Below are 22373 nucleotides of genomic sequence, written 5' to 3' on the forward strand. Positions count from 1 at the left end.
CAAAAATTGACGTTAGTAATCAAGATATAAACACCCTCCCCAAATCTCTTCAGGTATTTTTGCATCCTTAATTAATTACCTCAATAACTGAAAATCAAGTGATATTTATATCAATACTCAATCTCCCCAGAGATGAGAGAGATTAAAGGTTGGGAGACCAGCATTAGATTCTGTGACCCATATCTCCCTATTAACTCTGCTAGCTGAGGTTCATTTGGTGCAACTCCCAAGCATGTTATCTTATACTGACAGCCTCCTCTTGCTGAGCAAGGAGCTTGGTATTTCTCAATTCATGAATTTTATACCCACAAAGTAATATATGTGTATAAACAACATAAGTGTTTCTGATGGCCTCAAATTTAAGAGGCAGACATGTTATGAGGATGATAAATGGGAATCATCTCTTTTCCCCAACTTGAGATAATCCACTAATGATGCTGTTCCTTCAAGTGGAAAGAATGTGTTTAGATACAGTCATCTGGTCTAAGTGCGCTTAAGGAGATATCACCAAGTGTGGCCTTTTCTTACTTATAAAAAAGGTCCCGGGGACTTCATAACTTCCAATTTTTAAAGAGCAAGGGCTTTCCTGGAGAGCATAATCAAGTAAGTTTGGGACCTTCAAGCATTTCTGAACAATAAGAGAAAGAGCTATATGAAAGAGAAGTAAGCCAGGTTATTTAGGTTTCACAGTTGCTTAAAAATATAACAAACAAAAACCAACAAAAATATTACACTTATTATCTTTTTCACTTTAGTTCTCCAACATTGTCAAAGCCTTTGATAGATGACAGATAGATAAAGAGATAGATAGGTACCAAATATCCTAACACCAGAAAAACACTTCAGTCAGGATCAAGGATTTAAAATTTAAGTAAAAGCTTTGAGTAAAGTAAAACAACTGCCTCCCCTAAATAAATATGCTTATACTTCCTTTCTAAGACCTCTAAATTATAGCTGGTAAGATAAACTTTGCCAGACACCAGGTTATTTTCAATTATGTTACTCCTTTCTTCAAAAGTCCATAGTTTCTGCTCACCTCCTTCCACCTGACCTCTTCACACAGGGTGTTCGAACAGTCCCATTGACTGTCCCCATATTTATCCTCTTCCTTCAGTTCTCTGTTAGAATTCTCTGCTTCTCTGCCTTGGAGCCCGGCAACTCCACGTCCCTTTCTTATTATCCTCCTCATTCCCTGCTCAACTTCCGTTCAAGAAGAGCCCTCCCACCCCCAACTTGGAATGCTTCACAAATCCTCCTTTGAACTTCACCCATGCATTTATGAATGATCCAGCTAAAGCCTCAGTTCTCCAGGACATCTTCTCTAAAACTCCTCAGCCCAAACTGGTTGTATCTTTGATTTGTATGCCACAGGACTTAGGTCATATTGTTTCTTATTTATAAATTCCTTAGCTGTGTTTATATTTTTGTCTCACCTCCCATTCTAAATTCTGTATTCCGTAATTAAAGTGAGTGAAGGGATCCTTTAAACATGAATGCCCTTCATACTCTTGCCACACAGCCCCTCTTTGAGAATTTTGTTGGAAGAATGTCTGCTCAGGTTTTTATCATCAAGAAAGAAAATGTTTACTATTAGAGTTCAATACTTCCTTTGAAAAATGTGAATTTTAGGCTGAAGAAATTGTTGTCTTTTGATTGCAGTAGCGGATCGAATTCTTAAGATACAACTAAAGAACCATACAGATAACGCAAACAGTAAAGACTCTTCTGGATATAATAATCCAGATAATCCAAACGCGTAGACAGTTTCAATTTTTTTTTTTTTTTTTTTATCATTCACCTTATTCCAAATCCAGGATTCCATATAGGCTTGTATCAGGGTGGTAATCACCGTTTTTCTTAATGTAAATGTATAATGAACAAAGTCACTTTGGTAGTAGAGTCAGAAGAATCCCTAAGCCATAACCATATGTATTTCCTTATAGTTTCCATGTTGATGTAGAGAAGGTAACATGGATACCGCAAAGTGAGGTATGCAGTCTGGGTAATTCAAGACATATTTTCCACCCCTTACCATTACTTCTGATTCAATTACAATTATTCCTGAAACTTTTAAAAAACATGTATTTTAATGATATTTAATTCTATTTTCTTCCTTACTTACAGATGCCAAGGTTCATTTTAACACTTGTGACAAAAGCTACACTTCCCAAAATATGATCAAAGAGCACCATTTCACTCAGAGGAGACTGAATCAGACATATTCTTTTTCTCCTTAAAATTGGTAAAGTACAGCTTAACTGGCAGAGGCTTAAAGCATCCCCTTCCCCAGGAGTGTCTACTTCAGCCAGCTGTCGGCAGGTCAGAAAGCCTTTACTTTACTAATGTTCAACACTCACTGTGTATCAAAATCACATGAGATGCGTTTTAAAATACAGATATCTAGTAATGAAAAATAAATGAAGCAAATTTAAGAAAAGAAACTAACAAAAAGTACAAATGCCCGAGTCCCCCCACCAGAAATCCAGATTCAGGTTGTCTGATGAGGGATGGGGACGTGAGCATTTTTACTTAAAGGCTCCCTGGCCATTCTAATAGACAGCGAGGGTTGAGAAGCAGTGTTGGCAATATTTATGCACTGGGCCATTTCCTGGTGTTTCTCAAACCCCCATGGTCAGAATGGCATCACTGTTGGTTAGCTGCCTGGTGCCTGGTTAGTTTAGCTCTGGCCCACCCCTGCCCCTCTGCCCCGGGGCAAGCTGGGTGGTTGCTCAGTGAGGGAATGAGTGTCCAGAGTTTCCTGTGAAGCCAAATCTAAAGATGCTTCTTCTATTAATTTATTTCATATTACGTCTAGTTTTATCTTTTTACTCAAGCAAGCAAATAGCCTTTATTATATGTTTTTGCTTACTAATTATTTCAAGTTGCCCTCCCTATTACGCAATGGATTGCGTTATCTTCTTTTCTCCAGGCACACAATAGCCTGACTGAATGACTTTATTTTTTTTTAATTTATTATTTATTTATTTTTAAGATTTTATTTATTTATTTGACAGAGAGAGACACAGCAAGAGAGGAAACACAAGCAGGGGGAGTGGGAGAGAGAGAAGCAGGCCCCCCGCCAAGCAGGGAGCCGACGCAGTGGGGCTCCATCCCAGGACCCTGGGATCACGACCAGAGTGGAAGGCAGATTCTAAACGACTGAGCCACCCAGGCGCCCCTGACTGAATGACTTTATTTCAACGCCTCCAATTATCTCCTGGAAGTAAGTGTGAAGAGATGGGAGGAGAATGTTTCATCTGCAGAGAGTAAAATGGCTTCCCTACAGAGCAGAGCAAGGTGAGAGTGCAGCATAGTGAAAAAGGGTAACTATACTATATTCCGTTATACTCTACAGAAATATACCTTAATATATTTCCTTTTTCCTTTCTCAACTTAGGAAAACCACAACCTTGAGAAACTTACTCTTCGCAGCACATGGCCAAAGCAACTAAGTCACCCTGTGAGAAAGAAGACTATGGCACAAAGCCAAAGGATGAAGCCACCAGAAGCCAGTCAAGGTAGTGTGTAGTGATTACATATGTGTGCAAGCAAATCTGGGCATAATATCGTGACACGATAGATCAAATTTTTATAGACACAGATGCTGAAATATAAATAAACTTTTCCTCTCACTCCAGAGATTCTTCCTTTCCTGTTTACACTTTAAATTATTTATGGAGAAATACTTTGTCCATTATCGCAATGATTCCAGTAAGTATTTAGAGGGTTCATCATAATTTATTTTCCTCCCAAGAATCAAATCATTCTTTTTAAGAACAATTAACAGCCTTTTTGCCAATAGATAGGTGTTTTCCTCCTGATTCATACTCACAAAGTCTAAACACCAGTATATCTCTCTAAGGAACACCATTTTTTCATACAAAAAAATAGGTTCTCAGTTGTTCACATGATGCCCTGGGATGAAAAACTATTTTACATTTTCTATCACCTCAAGTATGGTGTTAAAAATTCAAAGCACTTCGATACAAATGAAAAAAATATACACCAGTTTTCACCAAAACACATCCCCAATCCCTACCCTGCAGCCAGGGCCCCCTTCTTGGAATCATTCTACCAATGAAGCAAATGAATAGCCAACTCTTCTTCTTGTACCTGACAAACTGACCTCACTGAGGTGTAACGTTATACATTTTGTAAACTGATACAAAAAGGCAATGCCTTATTAAAAACATATAATTTTCAGCTTTACCTCATTAAAATGAAACCTCAGAGAGCATTTCTTTTTCCTTTTCTTTTATCCCTATTGCTCCTCTCACAATGCACGTCTCTCCCCTTGGCTACATCGCTTCCCTCAAAAATGTTCTGAACACTGTCTGGGCCCATGAATACATTTTTTATTCATTGCACAAATGAATGATCTAAGAGCTATTAAGAAAGAAGAATGTAATCCCTGTGTAGAGAACTGGGGGTTTCCTTGACAACAACAGAAAGACAGCAGGGAATGCCCATGCATTCCATGAATATGCAAGAAGAGACTAGGCCTAGTACCTGGAAAAAATTTATAAAGAATTTGTAAAAAGATCTTTCTCTTTGGAAAAAAAAAATTAAATGGGTGGTTATCAAAATCATAAGCCCAATTCTCACACATGAAAAAAGAGCAGAAAGCTAATGAATTCTACATGTAGGTGCTGTAGAATCAATACTACATTTACATTTTAAATAAGTGTTGCAGCTGCTTCTGATTTGCACCCAAAATGGCATCACCCTAGACAACCACAATTCACAGAGGATTAAAATTTTAACAAGCTCTTACAGTCACGTAGATACTACAGTATAGTTATATTTGGCTCCCTGTGGTCTAAATCTTGAATTTTAAGATAATTCATTTTTTTTTTTTAACCTATTCATAGTACAAAACAATCTAAGTGTCCCTACGTGTAGAAGTCCAGAATAAAATACCTGCTAAAGCAGAGAGGGCATTAATTTGTCCTCGGTAGTCCTCATGTGCCAGGCAGGATGCGGAGTGCTTTGTTGTCACGGGAGGATTAACTGTGTGAGGTGCCTACCACAGCGACGGACAAGCCCTTGAAGAGATCCCTTTCTCCTCCTAGCAACCTGGAGAGTTTGTAGTCTTATTATACATTTTAAATGTTGTAACAACTGAGGCCTCCGGAGATAAAGCAATTTTTAAGACCAAACAGATGGAAATCACAATGCTGACAATGAACCCAGGACTGTTTCCAAAGGCTCCTTCCATGATGTCAACTGCCTCTGCCATGGATCTTATGGGGCGAACTGACTACCCATCCACGTTCATTCAGAGTATCACAGAACGTGCTTCAAAAATCCAGTTCTAGTGGCGTATCTTGTGCATGGTCATTACTTGACTATTTGTTGAATAAATGAGAAGACATATGTTTGTATATTATGTGTATGGGTGTGTGTACATGTATGTGTGTGTATGTATACACTTGTGATCATCTTCCTTGTTTCATGATCCCTGTGATTTGAAAAAAGCGTATGGGTCAAAGTTTAGGAAATATTCCTTCTATATAATAATAGCCATTACATCTATTTTACTGGCAAAAAATTCTGACAAAGAACTTAAGAAATTTCTGGGTCCACACTGCAGGTAAGCAAAGGAGAGACCGACTCCAGACTCTCCAACTTCTAGCTCTTGCTTCTGTAATAATACTGAGTCGAAAATCACTTGAATTAAGATGGCATAAGCCTTTAACTCACCTTTTATCGTACACAGCCCACTCATTTAAACTTACAAGTGTGTAACTCTGAACCATGATACTTCATGGGAATATATTTTGAAAAGTTAAACATACTTAACCTACAGAAGATGCTATATTTGTCAAAAAGCCTGAATCGGTGAAGAACAGGAAGCTAGTATGAGAGCACTCCCTCCTGAAGAAGTTGGCTGAGTACCTGGTGTCCACCCACCTGTATAGGTTCCCAGGTGAACACTAGGAAGGCATTCATCTCCTGAAGTGGGCCCTGCCCCTCTGTCATCCCAGTGCTATTTAGAAAAATGCCTGATTATACCTGTGGCTCTTTAGTTCCACCGATGAGGCTCTGTTGGGCAGCAAGGGGCTACTAACTGGTTCCCAGTAATTTGTTTTTGATCTTTCTCTCCAACAAGGACCAGCTGCAGTTTCTCCCTTCTCATGAAATATTCTCTGACTTCCCTATCTTCATTGATTCCTCCCTTCGCTGACCTCAACCGCCATTTATCGTTGGTACCACATTACCTAGCGTGTAACTGTATGTTTCCGTACTGTAACCAGATCTGATCGTGTTAATCCTGGCTCCCCAGAATGCACTTAAAGTCCTTGGGAGCAGGGCCTGTGGTTTATGTTTATTTTGTGCCTCTTTTAGTATCTGTCAAAGGATGAGGCACACTGTAGCTTCAACTAGAGATAAATCTTGCTTGACTGTGCTCTGCTAGAAGACAGTGTGTGCCTTTCTCTCGAGTTCATTGCCAGTGACAGCTAAGTGCTATTTGTCTTGAGATAATGCCCCACCTCAGCAGTAGTTTTGATGACTCTAAGTTATAACTGCAAATGCTATTTTCAGAAAGAAGAGGCTCATGTTAGCAGATAACAAAGGTCTTTTTAGCTATCTGTGGGACACGTCTTTTATTAAACTTCAACCTGTGAAGAAACAATTTCAGTTTCTTAGATTTTTCCTCGAGGTGAGTGGGTTATCAAACATTCATAGAGCATTTTAAAAATGGAGGATCTACTGTGTGTTTGTGTATGTGTGTCTACATGTGAGAGGTATGCACATGTATGTGTGACACATACAAGATACTTCACTTATAAGGACTTTTTAAAAAGGTAACCATTGATCTGCAGTATAGGGTTAAACTCACTAATAATTCAGAAACACACTAAGGTCAATTCTTTTCTTCAAAGTATAGAAACAAAGGGAAGATAGCCTCTTCCTTTTCATGATTTGACTAATAGAAGAGGAACTCAATCCTTTTCTGGGTTTCAGGCAGTGAAGGAAGGATGGGAGAAGCCATCCTAATTCCCTGCAGAAAAAAAATGTGCTTCTCTGGCAGGGAGCCACAGCGGGGCCCAGCAAGGAGGACCACTCATGTGTGCGAGCACCAGCCCCAACCAACTTCAGGGATGTGCTCCAAAATTCTGCAGGAAAGAAGCAGCCCATACCCAGGGCTACCAATTTCATGATGCTGTTCTCTTGCCACGGCAGGTATCGGAATAGCATACGTGCCCCCCCCCCCCATATTAGCAGCAAACTAAACCTAAACATGTGCCTCCATTTGCCCATCTGCGATACTTTCCCTAGTTGTCTCACAAATGATCTCTGAAGTTTAAACATGAAAATATACGTAAACCATGCCCTGAAAGTACCAAGCTCTGTGAGCTTGATGATGATTTAGCTCTGCACATTCATGTGATATTCTGAAATGTAACTACGTACTACCTTGATGACACATAGGCATCAATGAGATTGAAACTAGATTTGCAGGTGCCTGGATGGCTTAGTCAGTTAAGCGTCTGCCTTCAGCTCAGGTCATGATCCCAGGGTCCTGGGATGGAGCCCCGCATCAGGCTCCCTGCTGAGCAGGGAGCCTGCTTCTCTTTCTCCCTCTGCCTGCCGCTTCCCTTGCTTGTGCACGCGCTCTCTCTCTCTGTCAAATAAATAAATAAATAAAATCTTTGGAAAAAACCAAATCCTAGATTTGCTTAATTTGCTTTATTCCTCATCATACAAAGTTATTCAAAGGTAAATATCAGTGAATGTGTATGATGAAAGTGAAATAAAGTATTGATAATCAGACCAATTTAAAAAATGTTTTTACGTTAAAAAAAATCAACTCATTCAGGAATGAATAATTGTTGCTGCTTTCTTTTGAATTAGCTAGATGGTATTATTCTTTTTCTAGCCATGGTCTGAGGTACATGTTAATTTAGAAATTACCACAAGGTAAGAGAGAGGTCCCAAGAAATTGGGGATCCTGATCTCCTTTCGCAAATGTTAACCAGAACAGTGCAGCGTTGCTGGTATGATGTGAGCATAGCTGGCTATCAAATATTAACCAGAACAGCCACTCTTATCTGCTCAAAATATAGTGTTCCTAATAAGATTTTGTTTGAAGAAAGGAATCTGCTCCTATAATAAAAAATCTGAAAGTAATTTTTCTATATAATCAATTCTATCAAAATGAAAAATATGTAATTTTGAAAAGTTATATGAAGCAATCTCATATAAACATTGCCTTTTAAAAAATGATGACTGTGCATGCAATGAGATAAATATTGCCATTTGCCCAGGTGTCTATCTCCTATTCTCAGAGCCAGTGTCCCTTATTCTTCATCCTCTCCTCAACACCTTTAGCTTTGTGTACATTTCTCCAAACTACAAACAAAAATGCAGGAGGAATTAATCATATGAGAGTTATTTCTCAATGATGAAAACAATAAGGTGCCATAAATTTCAATACAGAAACTGAACAAAATGAATTCTAAGATAGAGGCCAAAATTATCTTTCTCACCATCTCATTAATCTCTAATACCATCACATTAATAATTTTATCCATATCTTAATATCTGTATCATTTTAGTTTAATATTGGCTTTACACTTGCCTTACACTTAAGGTATAAATTATAAAACTAGCAAAAAAGAATGCTTGATGAAACAAATAATATCAGGCTGGCCTGACAAGTAGTGTGGAGTACATATGAACTCATTAAAAAAAAAAACAACTAATAAACCATCTATTTTAAGGTTATAACTATGAGCATTTACGTAATAATGTTTAAATTTAATATCTGTACATTTCTAAATAATTCTTTGGTTTAAAGACAACAGCACACCAGTTTTGAAACATTCACAGTTTTGTCACACCAACTTGTGACATTTTCGATGATTTAGAGGAGTGTTCTTTTAAAAAAAAAAAGTATAGAATTGAAGAAACTCTTCCCACACTACTAAATCCTGTAGACTTCTATGTGTTCACAAAGAAAATCTTTCAATAATTTTTCAAAATGCAGGTGTGCAAATTACTCCTGAAGTAGACAGGAGTCATGTTTTCAGTATCCCCTGAACCACTGTTAAACACACCCCATAGCATTTTTCAGCTCATAAAACTTTTATGAGCTGAGAAGTTCCTTCAGATTTTTTTTAACTGCTAACTACAGTTGCCCTCCAGCAATAGCACCTTAAGTTGCTATTAAGATCCATTTCAGCAAATATAACATAAACGTGTCTTGAGTAGCATGTTTTATTTCATAGTAGTTAAAAAAAAATCAAGATTTATATGACTTGCTGAGCACAGCAAAAAATTATGAATGCTTTGGTTTAGTGTAGCATGGGTGGCATTTTTGCTTACTTGGATATAACAGTACATGTAGAGGTCAGTTCTATGTTTGTGAATAGATTTATACAAGTTCATACATGAACCAAGGATTTTCCAATCTGGAAAAATGTACCTCGATACATAAAAGCACATATGTATTTTCCTTATTAACGTACACCTGCCTTAGAACCCATTAATTTAACGTCTGCTTTAACGTTTTCCCTTGCCAAAGTTCAAGATGCTTGAAAAATTAAATTTCTCATGGAAAACAAGTAAAATTAATAAAAGTAAGCAGTTGGATCTGAATAAACCTCATTGTCTTCTCAAGACAATAAACAATGCTTTTAGTCTTAAGAAAGACATATATAAAGTATACAAAAATGATAGATGAAAGAGAGACAGAGAGACGGAGGGAGGGAACTAGATAGACACAGGCTATACCCTGCCCCGCCCCACCACACACACACTGGAACCGCGTCCTGATGGAGAAACCCAACAATTCCCTGTCCATAGAGTTTTCTGACCTACTCTTATCAACGCTGAGGAAAAACTAGACAAGCAAATCATGATCCCGTGTTTTCAAAAGTGGAAGAAGGAAGAGGACAGACCTAGGTACATCTTCCAAACCCAGCTGAACTAAGTTAACAACTCCAATTTAAACACGCACATTTGTATAAATGGTTTCTGGGTCAGGTTACTCAGACCCTCCATTTCGAGTCACCATTTACAAACTTAGATTTTTTTTTTTTTCCTGATGACTGTCAATGCTTCCAGGGAGATCATGTTGAACATTTTCTATTTTGTAATTTGATCACCTAAACCTTATCACACAGTTTCCCATTTAGAAGAGTTTTTAAATGCAGAATAGTTTTTACTGTTTTCTATACTATTTGATTCACCTTAATATCTACATTAACTTGAGAGTCATCTAAATTGGGAAAAACCTCTGCATAGTCAGTCACTCAAGCATTTTTTTTAAATTCTCAAATTAAGTGCTAGTAGAAATTTCTTTTCACTTCTGTTTTTTCTTTTTCATAGTAATACCGTCTTGTCACTTTTTCAGCCCTACTAACAGCATTCCTCATTTCCACTACTTGGCAACTCAATCTCTCTCTGACCCCGGTTTCAAGAGGTGGAAAAGGAATGTAAGAGACAGGAGACATGATACAGTTTCCAAGAAACGGCATCATTAGCAGGACAGTAATGTCCAATCCTGGGCTCTTTCAGCTGTACTAGAAAAGTGGAGATTAACTGCAATACTCTGGGAATGTATTTCCTTCTATTTACTGCTCCGCAAGAGCTTTTAAACTGAGAACATTCTGGATACTAGAAGTGTGAAGTTTCCCCCTACAGTACTGGAAGCCAGCTGACCTGACAACGGAGCTGCCTGTTTGTTTCCAACAGGTGCACTCCTGAGCACTCTAATGAGGATGGCGTCACTCTTAAGAAAATGACACCCTGAGAGAAGTATCTCAACAGTAAGAGAGAAAATATGCTAAAAAAAAAAATCTTCTAGCCCAACCCCTCGGACCCCAGTCAAGGAAAAAATAACTATTTATTCTTTCAATTCACATATTCAAACAAGAATACAGCAACTTCACTAAAATCAGTGATCTCAACTTCTAAATTAAAAAGATACAAACCTGAATTGATCTATTAAACAGTATTCACTATATGTTCTCAATTCAGCTTACCAAAGTCAAAAGATGGTTGGTCTGTCCTTTAGGAAGGAACATTATCGAACATAATGAAAACTGCAAGTATTATTCAATGTAAAGAAACAGTTTTTAAGAATTTTGCCGGAGAGAAAAATAAAATATTTGAGCAGAATAGAAGGCATCATAAGAATTCCTAGAGATGAGACAATTAAATCATAAAATAAATAACATTAACAGCCTGGTTTTTAGGGAACAGAGGTAATGCTGACATACCCATATCCAAAATTATAAGTGACACAATGAATTACAGCATTTTCTAGAACTGAGCTAGGTTGTATTTGCTCTAAATATGTAAAGCCTCATTAAAATACCCAAGGACAACAGCTTAACAGTATGCTGAACTGGCATTAAAATAACATTTCAACTACAGACCTGGTACCCACCCCACAAGCTGTACAACCTATAAAATCCTGGGAGAGAAAAAAACCAAAGCAAACCTTTAGACGTCCTTCTACCAGCCCTGGACATGTGCAATACAGTTTTAGCTGTCCACAATGTAAGTACTGAAGGTTAATAGTTAAAGACCAATGGAATGTTAACACAGTCTAGTACTACACTTGAGTAGTAATGCATGGAAAGACACTGAAATTAAAACATTTTGTTCTGCATGTTCTGAAGTGATGTAACAGTGATGATTGGTTATATTAGATGACAAAGCAGGGCTTCTTAGGACTTTTAAAATGCAACTGTATCTAACATTCTTCCAAATAACATATTCTTCCAATTCTTGTACAAATACATGAAGCTAAAATACAGAATTTTTTTCACACTCCAGTTATCTTCTAATGGCAGCATTTGGTACGTTGATTTTTTTTTTTCCAAAAGTAATTTTCAAGATAAAATGCTGATTGCCTTGACTGACATGTCTAGAAAGCAAAGACTTACCTGTCTTGTTTTCTCTGACCTCAATAATAAAAACATTAATGTCAGGGTGGAATTTTGTCCCTGCTGGGGGTTCTGGAGTGGCAATTGCCTGAGGTCTGCCGGCCTCTTTGCCTTCCACAGTGGGCGGTCTTGCTGGCTGCGTAGGGGAGGGAGTACTTGAAATTGTGAAATACTCTCTGTCAATATCAGTTTCTGTCTCCTTCCCCAGAACATCCTCCAGGGTAGTGGGAGGAACACGAGATGTTGACTCTCCGATGATTACCATGTCACGGGTTGTGTCTTCTCCAGGCTCCCTGTCAATGAGAGGTGGTTTCTCAGTGGGTACTGAGGATGGCTTGGATGCTGAGGTTGTGTGGAGTCTTTCTACTGAACTGAAGGCAGCAGTGATATCACTTGGAACCGTGGCTTTAATTGTTGAAAATTCCGGGAGTTCTGTCGCTGTGGGCTTTTCGAATAATCCTGAGCCTACATCAGTATAATCTAGGGATGTTTTCTCTCTTTTCTCAGGAGTGGTTTCCTCTATAAGCTGGGTAACATGGGTGCTGAAAGGTGATACAAATACCCCTGGACTAGCACTTTCTGTCTCATACTTCTCTTCAGGCTCTGGACTCAAAGACACTGTTGGCCCCATGCTTGGTGTGACCACTTCATCTGTTTTTGCTCTGTGCTCTGTGACAGCACCAGGTGGATAAGGCATACTATGCTCAATTTTTCCAATTCGAGTTGTTTCGACAACTGGGACTCTCTCAGAAGCTGTCACCAACTTGTCTTCAGAGACTGTATATGGTGGCCCGTCACGTTCTTGTTTACCCACAGGTGTTGCTGCCTCCTCAGCCATGGCAGCTGTAGAACTGAGAGTAGGAACTGGTTTCTCTGCGGTTGATTCTTTCCAAGGGAGTTCTTCCTGACCTGGTCCCTGTGTAATTTCTGTTGTTGTTCTTACAGTTTCAGGGGAAATCGTTGCTTCGAGGCGAGTCTGATTAATGACATGTATGTCTTGAGAGGGTCCACCTAGAACTTCACCTTCTGGTGGAACAGAAGGTATCAATACTCCCAATTCTGTCTTGGGAATTACAGAAAGAGGAACGGTATGGGAGCTGTCTACATAAGCAGGAGGTTCTTGGGTGCTAGTATAATTAACAAATGCCAATCCTTCCACGTCTGAAGTGTCTGCATATTGGGGGACAGTGGATACCGGCTTAGAGACATCCATATCTTCTCCTTCATCCAAAGCACTTCCTTCTGTGGTTGCATAAACAACCTGGCCTTCCACGCTTGTGATAGGTGGAACTCTTTCCTCAGTTGTAGACTCTCTCAAAGTCGGCCTTTCTGCAATACCAATCAATGTAGTTGGCTGAAATCCAACTGTGAATTTCCCATGGTCTGTTGTGTCTTCCTCAGTAAACTCTTCTAGTGGCTTTTGAGCACTATCTGGGATAAGAGTAAATTCATCTCCTTCATCTTCAGTGAAACTTGGGATTTCTTTATCTTTCCCACTCACTTCTGTAGTGGTGAGCAAGGCAGGGGGTAATTCTGGAGGGCCTGCATCTTCCGTGAACCCTAAGGGCTTCGCTGGTGTAGTATCTTCCTCCCGGGACCATTCTGATACAGTGACCACCTCCACAGTGAAAGTGCTGTGGCTCAAATGCACTGTTGTGACACCCTCACCATACTTCGTAGTATCTGGATAGCTGTCTGCTTCTAATTCAGCCGGTGTTGTCCTAGAGTCTTCCTCCACATCTCTTGCCTCTGTTGGCACTACACTTAGTTTTGTTGTTGTCAATGTTGGGGAATCGAAAGATTTGGTCATTTCCACTGAAGACTCTGTAAGATGAATTTCCTCTGAGGAAGCTGTAGAGAACTTCATTCCAGAGAAGCCTTCCTCCTCTATTTTTCCTATAAATGGATCTTTGGTGATCTTTTCCTGTATCTCATCATCAATATAAGTATCTGTTCTCATCTCTGGACTTAGTGTTTCTGTTCTCTCTCTTCCTTCTGCCATTTCTGTTTGTGGAGAGGGATAAATAACTGTGGGCATTCCCTCGACTAATCTTTTATCACCAGAATAAGGAAACAATTCTACTTCTGTGTGATGCTGTGACGGGAAAGGTGTGGTGGACATATATTGGCCAAAAAAATCTTCAGTTATTCTTCCATTAGTTTGTTTCTCTTCCCAGTTGTCTGTGGATGATCCATCACTGTCAGGCATAGTTACAGGTGAAAGAATTGTAGATGCTGAGACTGGCTGCCTGTCCTCTAGCGGAGTGGAGGCAGTGTCTTCTGAAGTCTTTGACACTGTAACGACTTCAGGTATTTGGCTAAAGACCAAGGTGCTCCGAGCAGATCTAACTGTAAATGTTCTGTCTTCACTGTCATCTTCTCCCAAGGTGAATCCATAGCGGCTTGTGGTCAGAGATTCAGAAATAGTGCTTACTGTTTTCTTTTCAGTTTTGGATTCCAGGGTCATTGTCATAGACACAAATGGTGTTTCTGTTACGGACAATTCCTTGGAAGGAATGTGCTTTGAGATTTCCATAGATGTTACCAAGGGACCCACTTCTATTTGTTCAATCTGTGTAACTGATTCTTGGGTTTGTAGGTCTTCCCTGACACCATCCCATGAATCAGTAGCATGATGGGAGATGACAGTTGTACTTTGAGGTACTTCTTTCTGAATTTCAGGTATGTCTGGCCTTCCAAGTGGTTCTAAAGCAGAAGGTGAGTAGTAGTCCATCTCCCAAGGCTTCATGGTACGCCCAGCAGGTGTGGATGAGTCAGTGGCTAATGTGTGTGTGATAGCTTGACCCTGAACTGTGGTTTTCTGCTCAAAATTGACTATATTTCCCACAGGAGGGGACTTTGTTGTAATGATAGGTAATTCGGTGATTAGAGGGATGATTGGTGTGGTTCTGTTGGGTACCATTTGTAGTTCTTCAGAAAGACTGGATGATGCAGTTTCTGCAAGGATATTCAGTTCGATGGTTGTAGCCTCTGATATATTCTGTTTAGCTAGAAAAATAATTTCAAAGAGTTGATTAGACAAGTCACTAATAAAAAGTTGTACGTCCAGTATTGTGAAGTGCTGCTGTGTATTTTGGGGTTACCCAGAAGTGTTTTGTGATGAAGGTATCTAGAAACTGTAATTATATTAACTCAAGGGCAGACAATCGAACATTTCATAGTCACAAACTCATCACTTGTTTTACACTGTAAGGTTTATCACTGCTTTCACCCATAAGGATGAATGACTGCTTTCGGTTAAGGAAAATGAATATTTTGTAGTTTTAAGACAAGGAGAAGTCCAAAACCATATAAACTCAGAGTTTGGAAACAATAGATAGCTTACGTATCAGAAACGACAGCAGCAACTTGGGGTCTAGTAGGAAAACGTGGTAATACTATTCTGAAGGCTTCTTCTGTCCCCTGCCTCTAGCTTTCTCCCTCCTTCTCAAGCTGTGCTGTGTCTCGGGGGAGAGGGAGTGCCTCAGATTGCAAAACAACAAAAAAGCCACATCAAATGTACCTGAGTTACATATGAACTATTACATTGTCCGTAATGTGGAGGGTTTCATAAAAACAGGATATTAAACTTTTTAATACCACCCTTCACTTGAGTCCAGGTGTTGGGGCATTTGTCTTCACCTTCATTTCAACTCTGTAGTGTAGCCTTGGGTTTCTGATAAACAGTAAGACATTTCTGGCAGAGGCTGCTTGGCATTTGTGATAGTTCTACGTTTAGCTCTGTTCTACACACCGTGTTTGTAACTCTTATAAGGGTCTTGGTTCCAGGCTTACTTTAGCATGAAACGCAAAAGTAAAACATGAGTAAAGTACCCACATGATATATTTTAGGTCTGTAATTACAAATCACCGGAAACAACTCTGAGCATCAGAAAGAATGGGCTCAGGCAATAAAAAGGAACATGTCATCATAAAATGCTACATTATAATGCCTCCAGATTTACAGAGAATGGCCTCTCCTTTTTAAAGAAATTTAAATTGAGTATAAAAGTGACAATGTTATAGACAAGATTCCCTTTCAACATAGGGAAAATGCAGCAACCTAGCACGCAAAGATTTTGTTTCTTACGAAAAAATCGGATTTTCAAAAACCAACAACTAGTCACCACTAAACTCAGAAGGAACTGTTCTAAGGAAACCTGTAGTCATTCTCTCGCCACATCCAGTATGACTTAAAGCTAGCTGTACGGGGAATGCCTGTCCTCCCTGATGAGAGTTGTCACGTCTGTAGTATCTGTAATATCTCTAACTCTCAATAATCCCCCAACAGGAGTCCTTGGAAAACTAAACTGGCTATCTTTGAACTCCATCTATTCTGTCAAAACTTAATGATATTAGGGCAGTGAAACTGCTGTGTATGATACAAGCATCATAAATATATGTCGTTATGTATTTGTCCAAACCCACAGGATGTACAGCACAAAGGATGAACCTTTATGTACTATGAATTTTGATCATGGTATGTCCATGTGTGCTCATCAGTTGTAACAAATGTACTGCTTCGGTGGGCAATGCTGATAATGCGGGAGGCTGTGCATGAGAGGGGGCAGGGGTACACAGGAAATCTAACTGCTCTAAAACCTATAACTGCTCTAAAAACTAAAGCCTATCAAAATACTTTGAGGATAAAATGATGCGATTTTGTTGTAAATCAGACTTGAGTTGTAACAGGTTCTTTATTTTTGTCTGGGATGAGCTGTTACTAGCTGTGGTCATGCCCAGACCATTCTGAAGCCCAGATTCACTAATTTTAGAATGAAAACTTGGTGGCCATTTACATTATGGTAACATTTAAATATTCTCCAAAGTCTGTCACTATTTACCTATTACTATTTTATGCTGGAACAAAACTAAACAAAAAATAATTGGATTCTTCAAAAACATTATATAATTTTTTTTCTCCTCATAAGAAAATCCTTTTCTATATTCACTTCCTGGAAGAAGATTTGGTCTATTTTGATTGACATGAACTTAAGGAGCCAAAGCGTGGTTGACGATCTCTCTTTTAATTCAATTCTCTATCCTCTGAAATTCCATGACTATTACCTCATTTCACTGCCAAATATCATGTTCGTCTTCTAACAGCTTTCTTTGGGGAAATAGTAAAATGTACATACAGAGAAAGTTCCCATGGAAACATAACATAATGACTTACACACTGCATATTAGAGAAAAAATAATCATATTATTGTTAAGAACAGCAAAAGAGCTAATTTTGCTTTTTTCCTCTGAGTATTTCTGTGGCTGATGAAATTAACTTAAAAGGAGATGATATGGCATTAGGGCCAAACAGAAGTCCTGTGGATCAGGTTGTCCCATGTTCCAACCCAAGTTCTGGGCTAGCAACTTCTTACAATGCTACGAAAATACTTTTATAGTGTTATAAAAATAAAGGATTCAGATTTTAAAAACTAAATTGTACATCAATGCCGATTATTACTGTAGCACTGGTGTTGCCTTCGTCTAGTCCTGGAGCATAGTAAAGTGACAGCGCTATGTCTAAGAGACTCTCCCTTACAAAGCCAGGATGTATGTGACTTTGTTTTCAAAAACAAGGGTGTTCGATAATTTTAGAGCTCTGTTTAAAAGTCTGCTTATAATTAAGTTAATTAATTCTACTATTTGGAATGGAAAACCTCAGACTTCCTTTGGGGCTGGGGGGCTTTTTCGTCAACTTAACAGCTGATTTCCATCATTACTCAGAATATCTGATCATTGTTTCAACCATTCCAAAAAGAGGAAATAATTTTAAAAACCACAAATATCTCCAAAGAGATATCTTAAGAATAAATGTTACTATATTAATGGTGGCTATTACAAAGGTGAAAATGCAACTCCAAGTTATTCCCGAAGTGTCCTTCCAGAAGAATTCACATGGAGAAATTTCTGAATTGGAAACCTACCAGTGTCCCTTTAGCTTCATTATTAAGGAAGCCAACAGAAATCAGCATATTTCTTTTCCCACAAAAGCCCCATTCCAACCTTTGCAGCTGTCTGCCACACAGATGTTTTGCATCACTGTACTTATGGTATTTTATGTCCTATGGACTCTCTTCTCTGTGCTTCTGTTATAAGACACGAGGCAGATTTTCCCAATAAGATATAAAGATCCTATTAGCAGCATGATAGTCGATTTAACGCACACCCGTACTGCCTACATTATATGAAAGTGACTAATTTCAAATTAGTTCTTCTGCATTAAAATGTTTTCCACATAAATAACTGTAAACATGAGAATTCACAAATAGAGTAGATATTCAATAAGTTGATTCGGACTTCATCGGTAAATAGAATAAAGGCTGGAACAATGGCATTGGAATTCAAACTCTTTTTAAAAAGTTTACGAGTGATTGAATGCTAACAGATTGAAATTCAAAAAACAGAAAACATATTTAAAATGCCACTTAGGGAAGTATTAGTTTTGGTGCCTACAGTCAGATTATAGTTGAGGGGACAAAAAGGATCGTAAGCACACCATGGGTTAGAAGGGCAGGCCAACTTTAAAAGTGAACAAATATGTAAGAAGTGTAGCACATGAAGTGGTGGGAACTTATTTAGCCTTCTCTAAGCCACAATTCTAGTTCCTAGCTTAATCAAACAGAGGGATAGAAAAAAATGAGGGTTCAAAGCTAGATCCCATAGATGACCAGACACTTAGAAATTAAAATTTCAAAACAGGAAAATTAGGTCAGTTGAGGAAGATGCTGAGAGACAACTGAACAACCGTGTTCAATAATAGAAATGGCTATTATTTAGAGTTTGGTCTCCAACTTAAAAAGGAAAAATGGGCTCAAAGTCCAATGCAATGAATTTAGATAATTAGAAAAACTATCCGACCATATGGTAAAAGGATATGAGAATGGGTTTTCTAGGAAACATGTTCTATCTCCCTGTCTTGGAGATCATTAATAACATAACGTGAGAGATTATCATGAGTCTTGAGTGGCTTTGACTGACTTAAATTTGGGGATGTATGGGTGATTTTTCAAAGCCCTAAGTCTCTAACTATCACAGAACTTGCTTAACTCTGAGGTTAAAGAAAAATCAAAAGTGCACAATTTAGTTTAATCATCACAGGGAAATACACAGGAAAATTTCATTTCACAAATGTACTAATTTCCTTGTTTTTCAAATCTACTTGACATGAATAGATTCTAATTATGCTTGTCATCAGCCATTGTTAATATTCTATTTCAGTGATGGTAGAAGGAAAAGAGAATTAGAGCAAAGTGAGGTTTGGTATTGTTCATTCACCAAGAAGTGGCTTTAAAAACCCCTTCTACATTTGGTAAAAAGCAAGCAAGAGAAATATGGTTAAATTTCTAAATTCCTCTACTTAACCAACCAGCGGTACATCTCTGAAATCGCTTTCGGAACTCTTGCTGAGGTCACAACTCATACACTTCACCCTAGGTATTTGGCCACCGCGAGTAGCAGTCAAGTCATTTTGAGAATATTTTTTAAATTCTTTAAAATATATACATTAAAAGAATCCTTGAAAAATGAATTAAGAAATTTGGGGAAGCTGTTGGCACTGTGTGTGATTTAAGAAAGATTTTTATGTTATGACTAAGCCTTCTAAATCTTTTAGATGCTGAATGCATTTTAAATATAATAGGCTTTAGGGAAGAAATAAACAAGACTCTAACCCTTAGATTAGATTTGGATTAGTTTAGATTACACTTTGGTTTGGAAAAAACTCAAAATTTGAACCATGATATTTGGAAGTTATATATTTCCAAGTTCTATCGATTCAGATGAATTAGAAAAAACTGGACCTAAACTTTCAAACTTTTCTCAGATTTTATATAGATTTTTAGTAGGTGGCTACTGTATTTGAAACTAAGTATCTTGTCATTTCATCCGTTCATGTGAATTCCTCATTTAAATAAATAATTTAAAACACATCAGGATGAATTCTTTGTGTCTACAGACAGCCTTTGGTTTAAGTTTTACCCTCAGGGAGAAAAAAAAAAAAGTGTTGTTTAAAAGTTCTCTCTTGCCAGTTTTATCAAGCACAAGAAAATCCAATTGAGCAAGGTAGTCCAGTTGGATAATTCCACTCCTTCCCTAATTAAACCTCCCTAACCCTGCCCCCCGACACCAATCTGATTTCAGTTCTTAATCATAGTCACTTAATGAAAAACTGATTTTAGAGCTTCAACTACTTGAGAGTCACTGTTAAAAGAATGTCTATCTTTCTACTTTTAGAGATAGGCTTTCCTCTTTATTGTTGTTTCTTTTCCTGAAAATAAGTAAGGAAGAACTTTTCTGCTGTTTCAGGGCCTAGGAACAAAAGTCAGTATTTTCAAGTGGCTTTTTATGGCCAGCCTGTATTGCCCTGACACCCAACACATGGCTCTCACACTCGGAAAGCTGAGTCTGTGGGAGGAGATGTGGGCAGAGGCAGCACAGCGGGGAGGCCGCGGCGTGTGAGATCACACCTCTCCACAGCGCTAATGGCTCTTCTACTCGGACACCCTAGCGGTGACTGTTTGGTTGATAAAGAAAGCCTGTGCACTTCAGTTTAGAAACCAATTCCATAATATTTTCTATTCATTTCAGTTATGTATTACTAAAATAAGATATATTGGAAACTTAGTAAAACCCTTTACTCTATTTCAATATAACATGGCTCTACTTTGAACATACTCACCCCAAATGCTAGGAAATCTTTGTTTAGCTGTCACAACAATACAGACCCTTCAGTAAAAATCACAGTGAGACTCTGGATTACTCGCTTGTTTGATCAAGCATCCTATGAGCACGATACTATATCATGTGACTACTACTGCTAAAATAATTTAAGGACATCTGAAAAATTTAAGCAATTATATCATGAATGTGGAGAGATGTCACTTAAGGTCAATTTTAAATAGCAAACCTAACTGAGGATAGCCTACGTTACACCTTTCAAAGAACATAGACTGTACTTCAATATGGTACTAGAGAATTAGTGATTAGAAGGCACATATTTCCATTACTTGAATTAAAATAAGATGAAAGGAGATACTTATTTATAGCATGGTTTCCTGTTAGGTATTAATTGAATGTTATGATTATCCATATCTGTTCCAAGTACTCACCTGCAATTACTGAAATTGGAATTCTCCGCCATTTCAAAGAAAGACATACCAAACAAAGACAAAATAAGCAGAATTCAAGGATTCAACTCAGCCACAGCTGGCCTCAACATTACAGCACCAACAATCTAATTACATTTAAGGACTGCAATTAATGTTAAACAAAACAAAACAAAAACAAAAACAAAGAATCAGAACTATGTTCTGTGGTTCTAGGTGCAATGGAGCATAGTTAAGACCTTAACTTGACATTTCCTCATCACCTCTAAAAAAACATCTGTCAAACTTCCTGTTGTTTTAACCATATCGCTGCTGTTCCGTTTACTGGCTTTTGAAAGTCACTGAACTGTTTCCGTTCTGTGCATACACTGCAAGACATGGAATCCATTCCCACCACTAGGTGAACACCAAGGCATGTCTTCGAAGTATTTTTTTTTAAATCTGTAATTTTTAAAAAGGTCTCAAACACTTACGTTTAAAGCAGTAGGCATCAAATCTGCTATCAGGGGGAGGGAAGCCTGTCTGGTTCTCAAAACGATACAGGGTTCTCACCCCAAGTAAACCACCTCCACACTGCGCCCTGGCCACAGTCACAGGGTGGCGAACGCTGGTGTCGGACAGCCACCCGTAATCGCACTGGTCAAAGCCATTCCTCCAAGCTGCGTGGAGCTCCCCCACTGTCGCCAGCCGGGCGTCCTGGTTTTCACACTCTTCTTCAGCTTCTTCAAAGGTAAATTTATCGGGAGCAGTGATATGGAACACATCACCTGAAATAAGGAGGGAAAAAAACACGACAACAAACGTTAAGTTTTACTATTCATTCCTCTCCACTTTATGGGTGGGTGGGTGGAGGGAGCGGCTAGAAGCACATAATACTTTTTTCATGGCAAGGTAGCAGCTTCTGGTTCTTTCTTTCTTTCTTTTTAAGATTTTATTTATTTATTTGACAGAGAGAGACACAGCCAGAGAGGGAACACTAGCAGGGGGAGTGGGAGAGGGAGAAGCAGGCTTCCCGCGGAGCAGGGAGCCCGATGCGGGGCTCGATCCCAGGACCCCAGGACCACGACCGGAGCTGAAGGCAGACACCTAACGACTGAGCCACCCAGGCGCCCCGCTTCTGGTTCTTTAAAGCAGTAAACAGCACGGCGACTCAATTTTGCCACTATTAGTGTGACACATACCAGAAAAGTTCATATATATTAACTTTAATATCAAATGACTGCTTCTATGGCCCATGGGTAAACAGAAGCAACCATTTGATAATAAAGTTACAATCATTTCTTTAAAATGAACACACGTTCTCCATTGAGTCTTTCGATTATCATCTGGGAAACGAGTTTTCTTTTCCGTGAAAGAGCAGGCTGGA

At 38.6% G+C, this 22373-nt stretch overlaps 1 protein-coding gene across 4 annotated transcripts in view; it reads right to left on the reverse strand.

Annotated features, from left to right (window-relative positions):
* VCAN (versican) overlaps nucleotides 1–22373 on the reverse strand; it is a 143338-nt gene that overhangs the window by 50527 nt on the left and 70438 nt on the right. For 3 of the 4 annotated variants that reach the window (XM_032404044.1, XM_032404045.1, XM_032404047.1), the window contains 2 exons: nucleotides 21481–21774; nucleotides 11904–14912 (listed from right to left, as the gene is read on the reverse strand). In XM_032404044.1, coding sequence (XP_032259935.1) covers nucleotides 11904–14912; nucleotides 21481–21774 — 3303 coding nt within the window. The remainder of the gene's footprint in view (nucleotides 1–11903; nucleotides 14913–21480; nucleotides 21775–22373) is intronic. The other variant, XM_032404046.1, reaches the window with a different exon arrangement.

This window comes from Phoca vitulina, unplaced genomic scaffold (genome assembly GCF_004348235.1).
Source record: "Phoca vitulina isolate PV1807 unplaced genomic scaffold, GSC_HSeal_1.0 scaffold6, whole genome shotgun sequence".
Classification (NCBI taxonomy): Eukaryota; Metazoa; Chordata; class Mammalia; order Carnivora; family Phocidae; genus Phoca; species Phoca vitulina.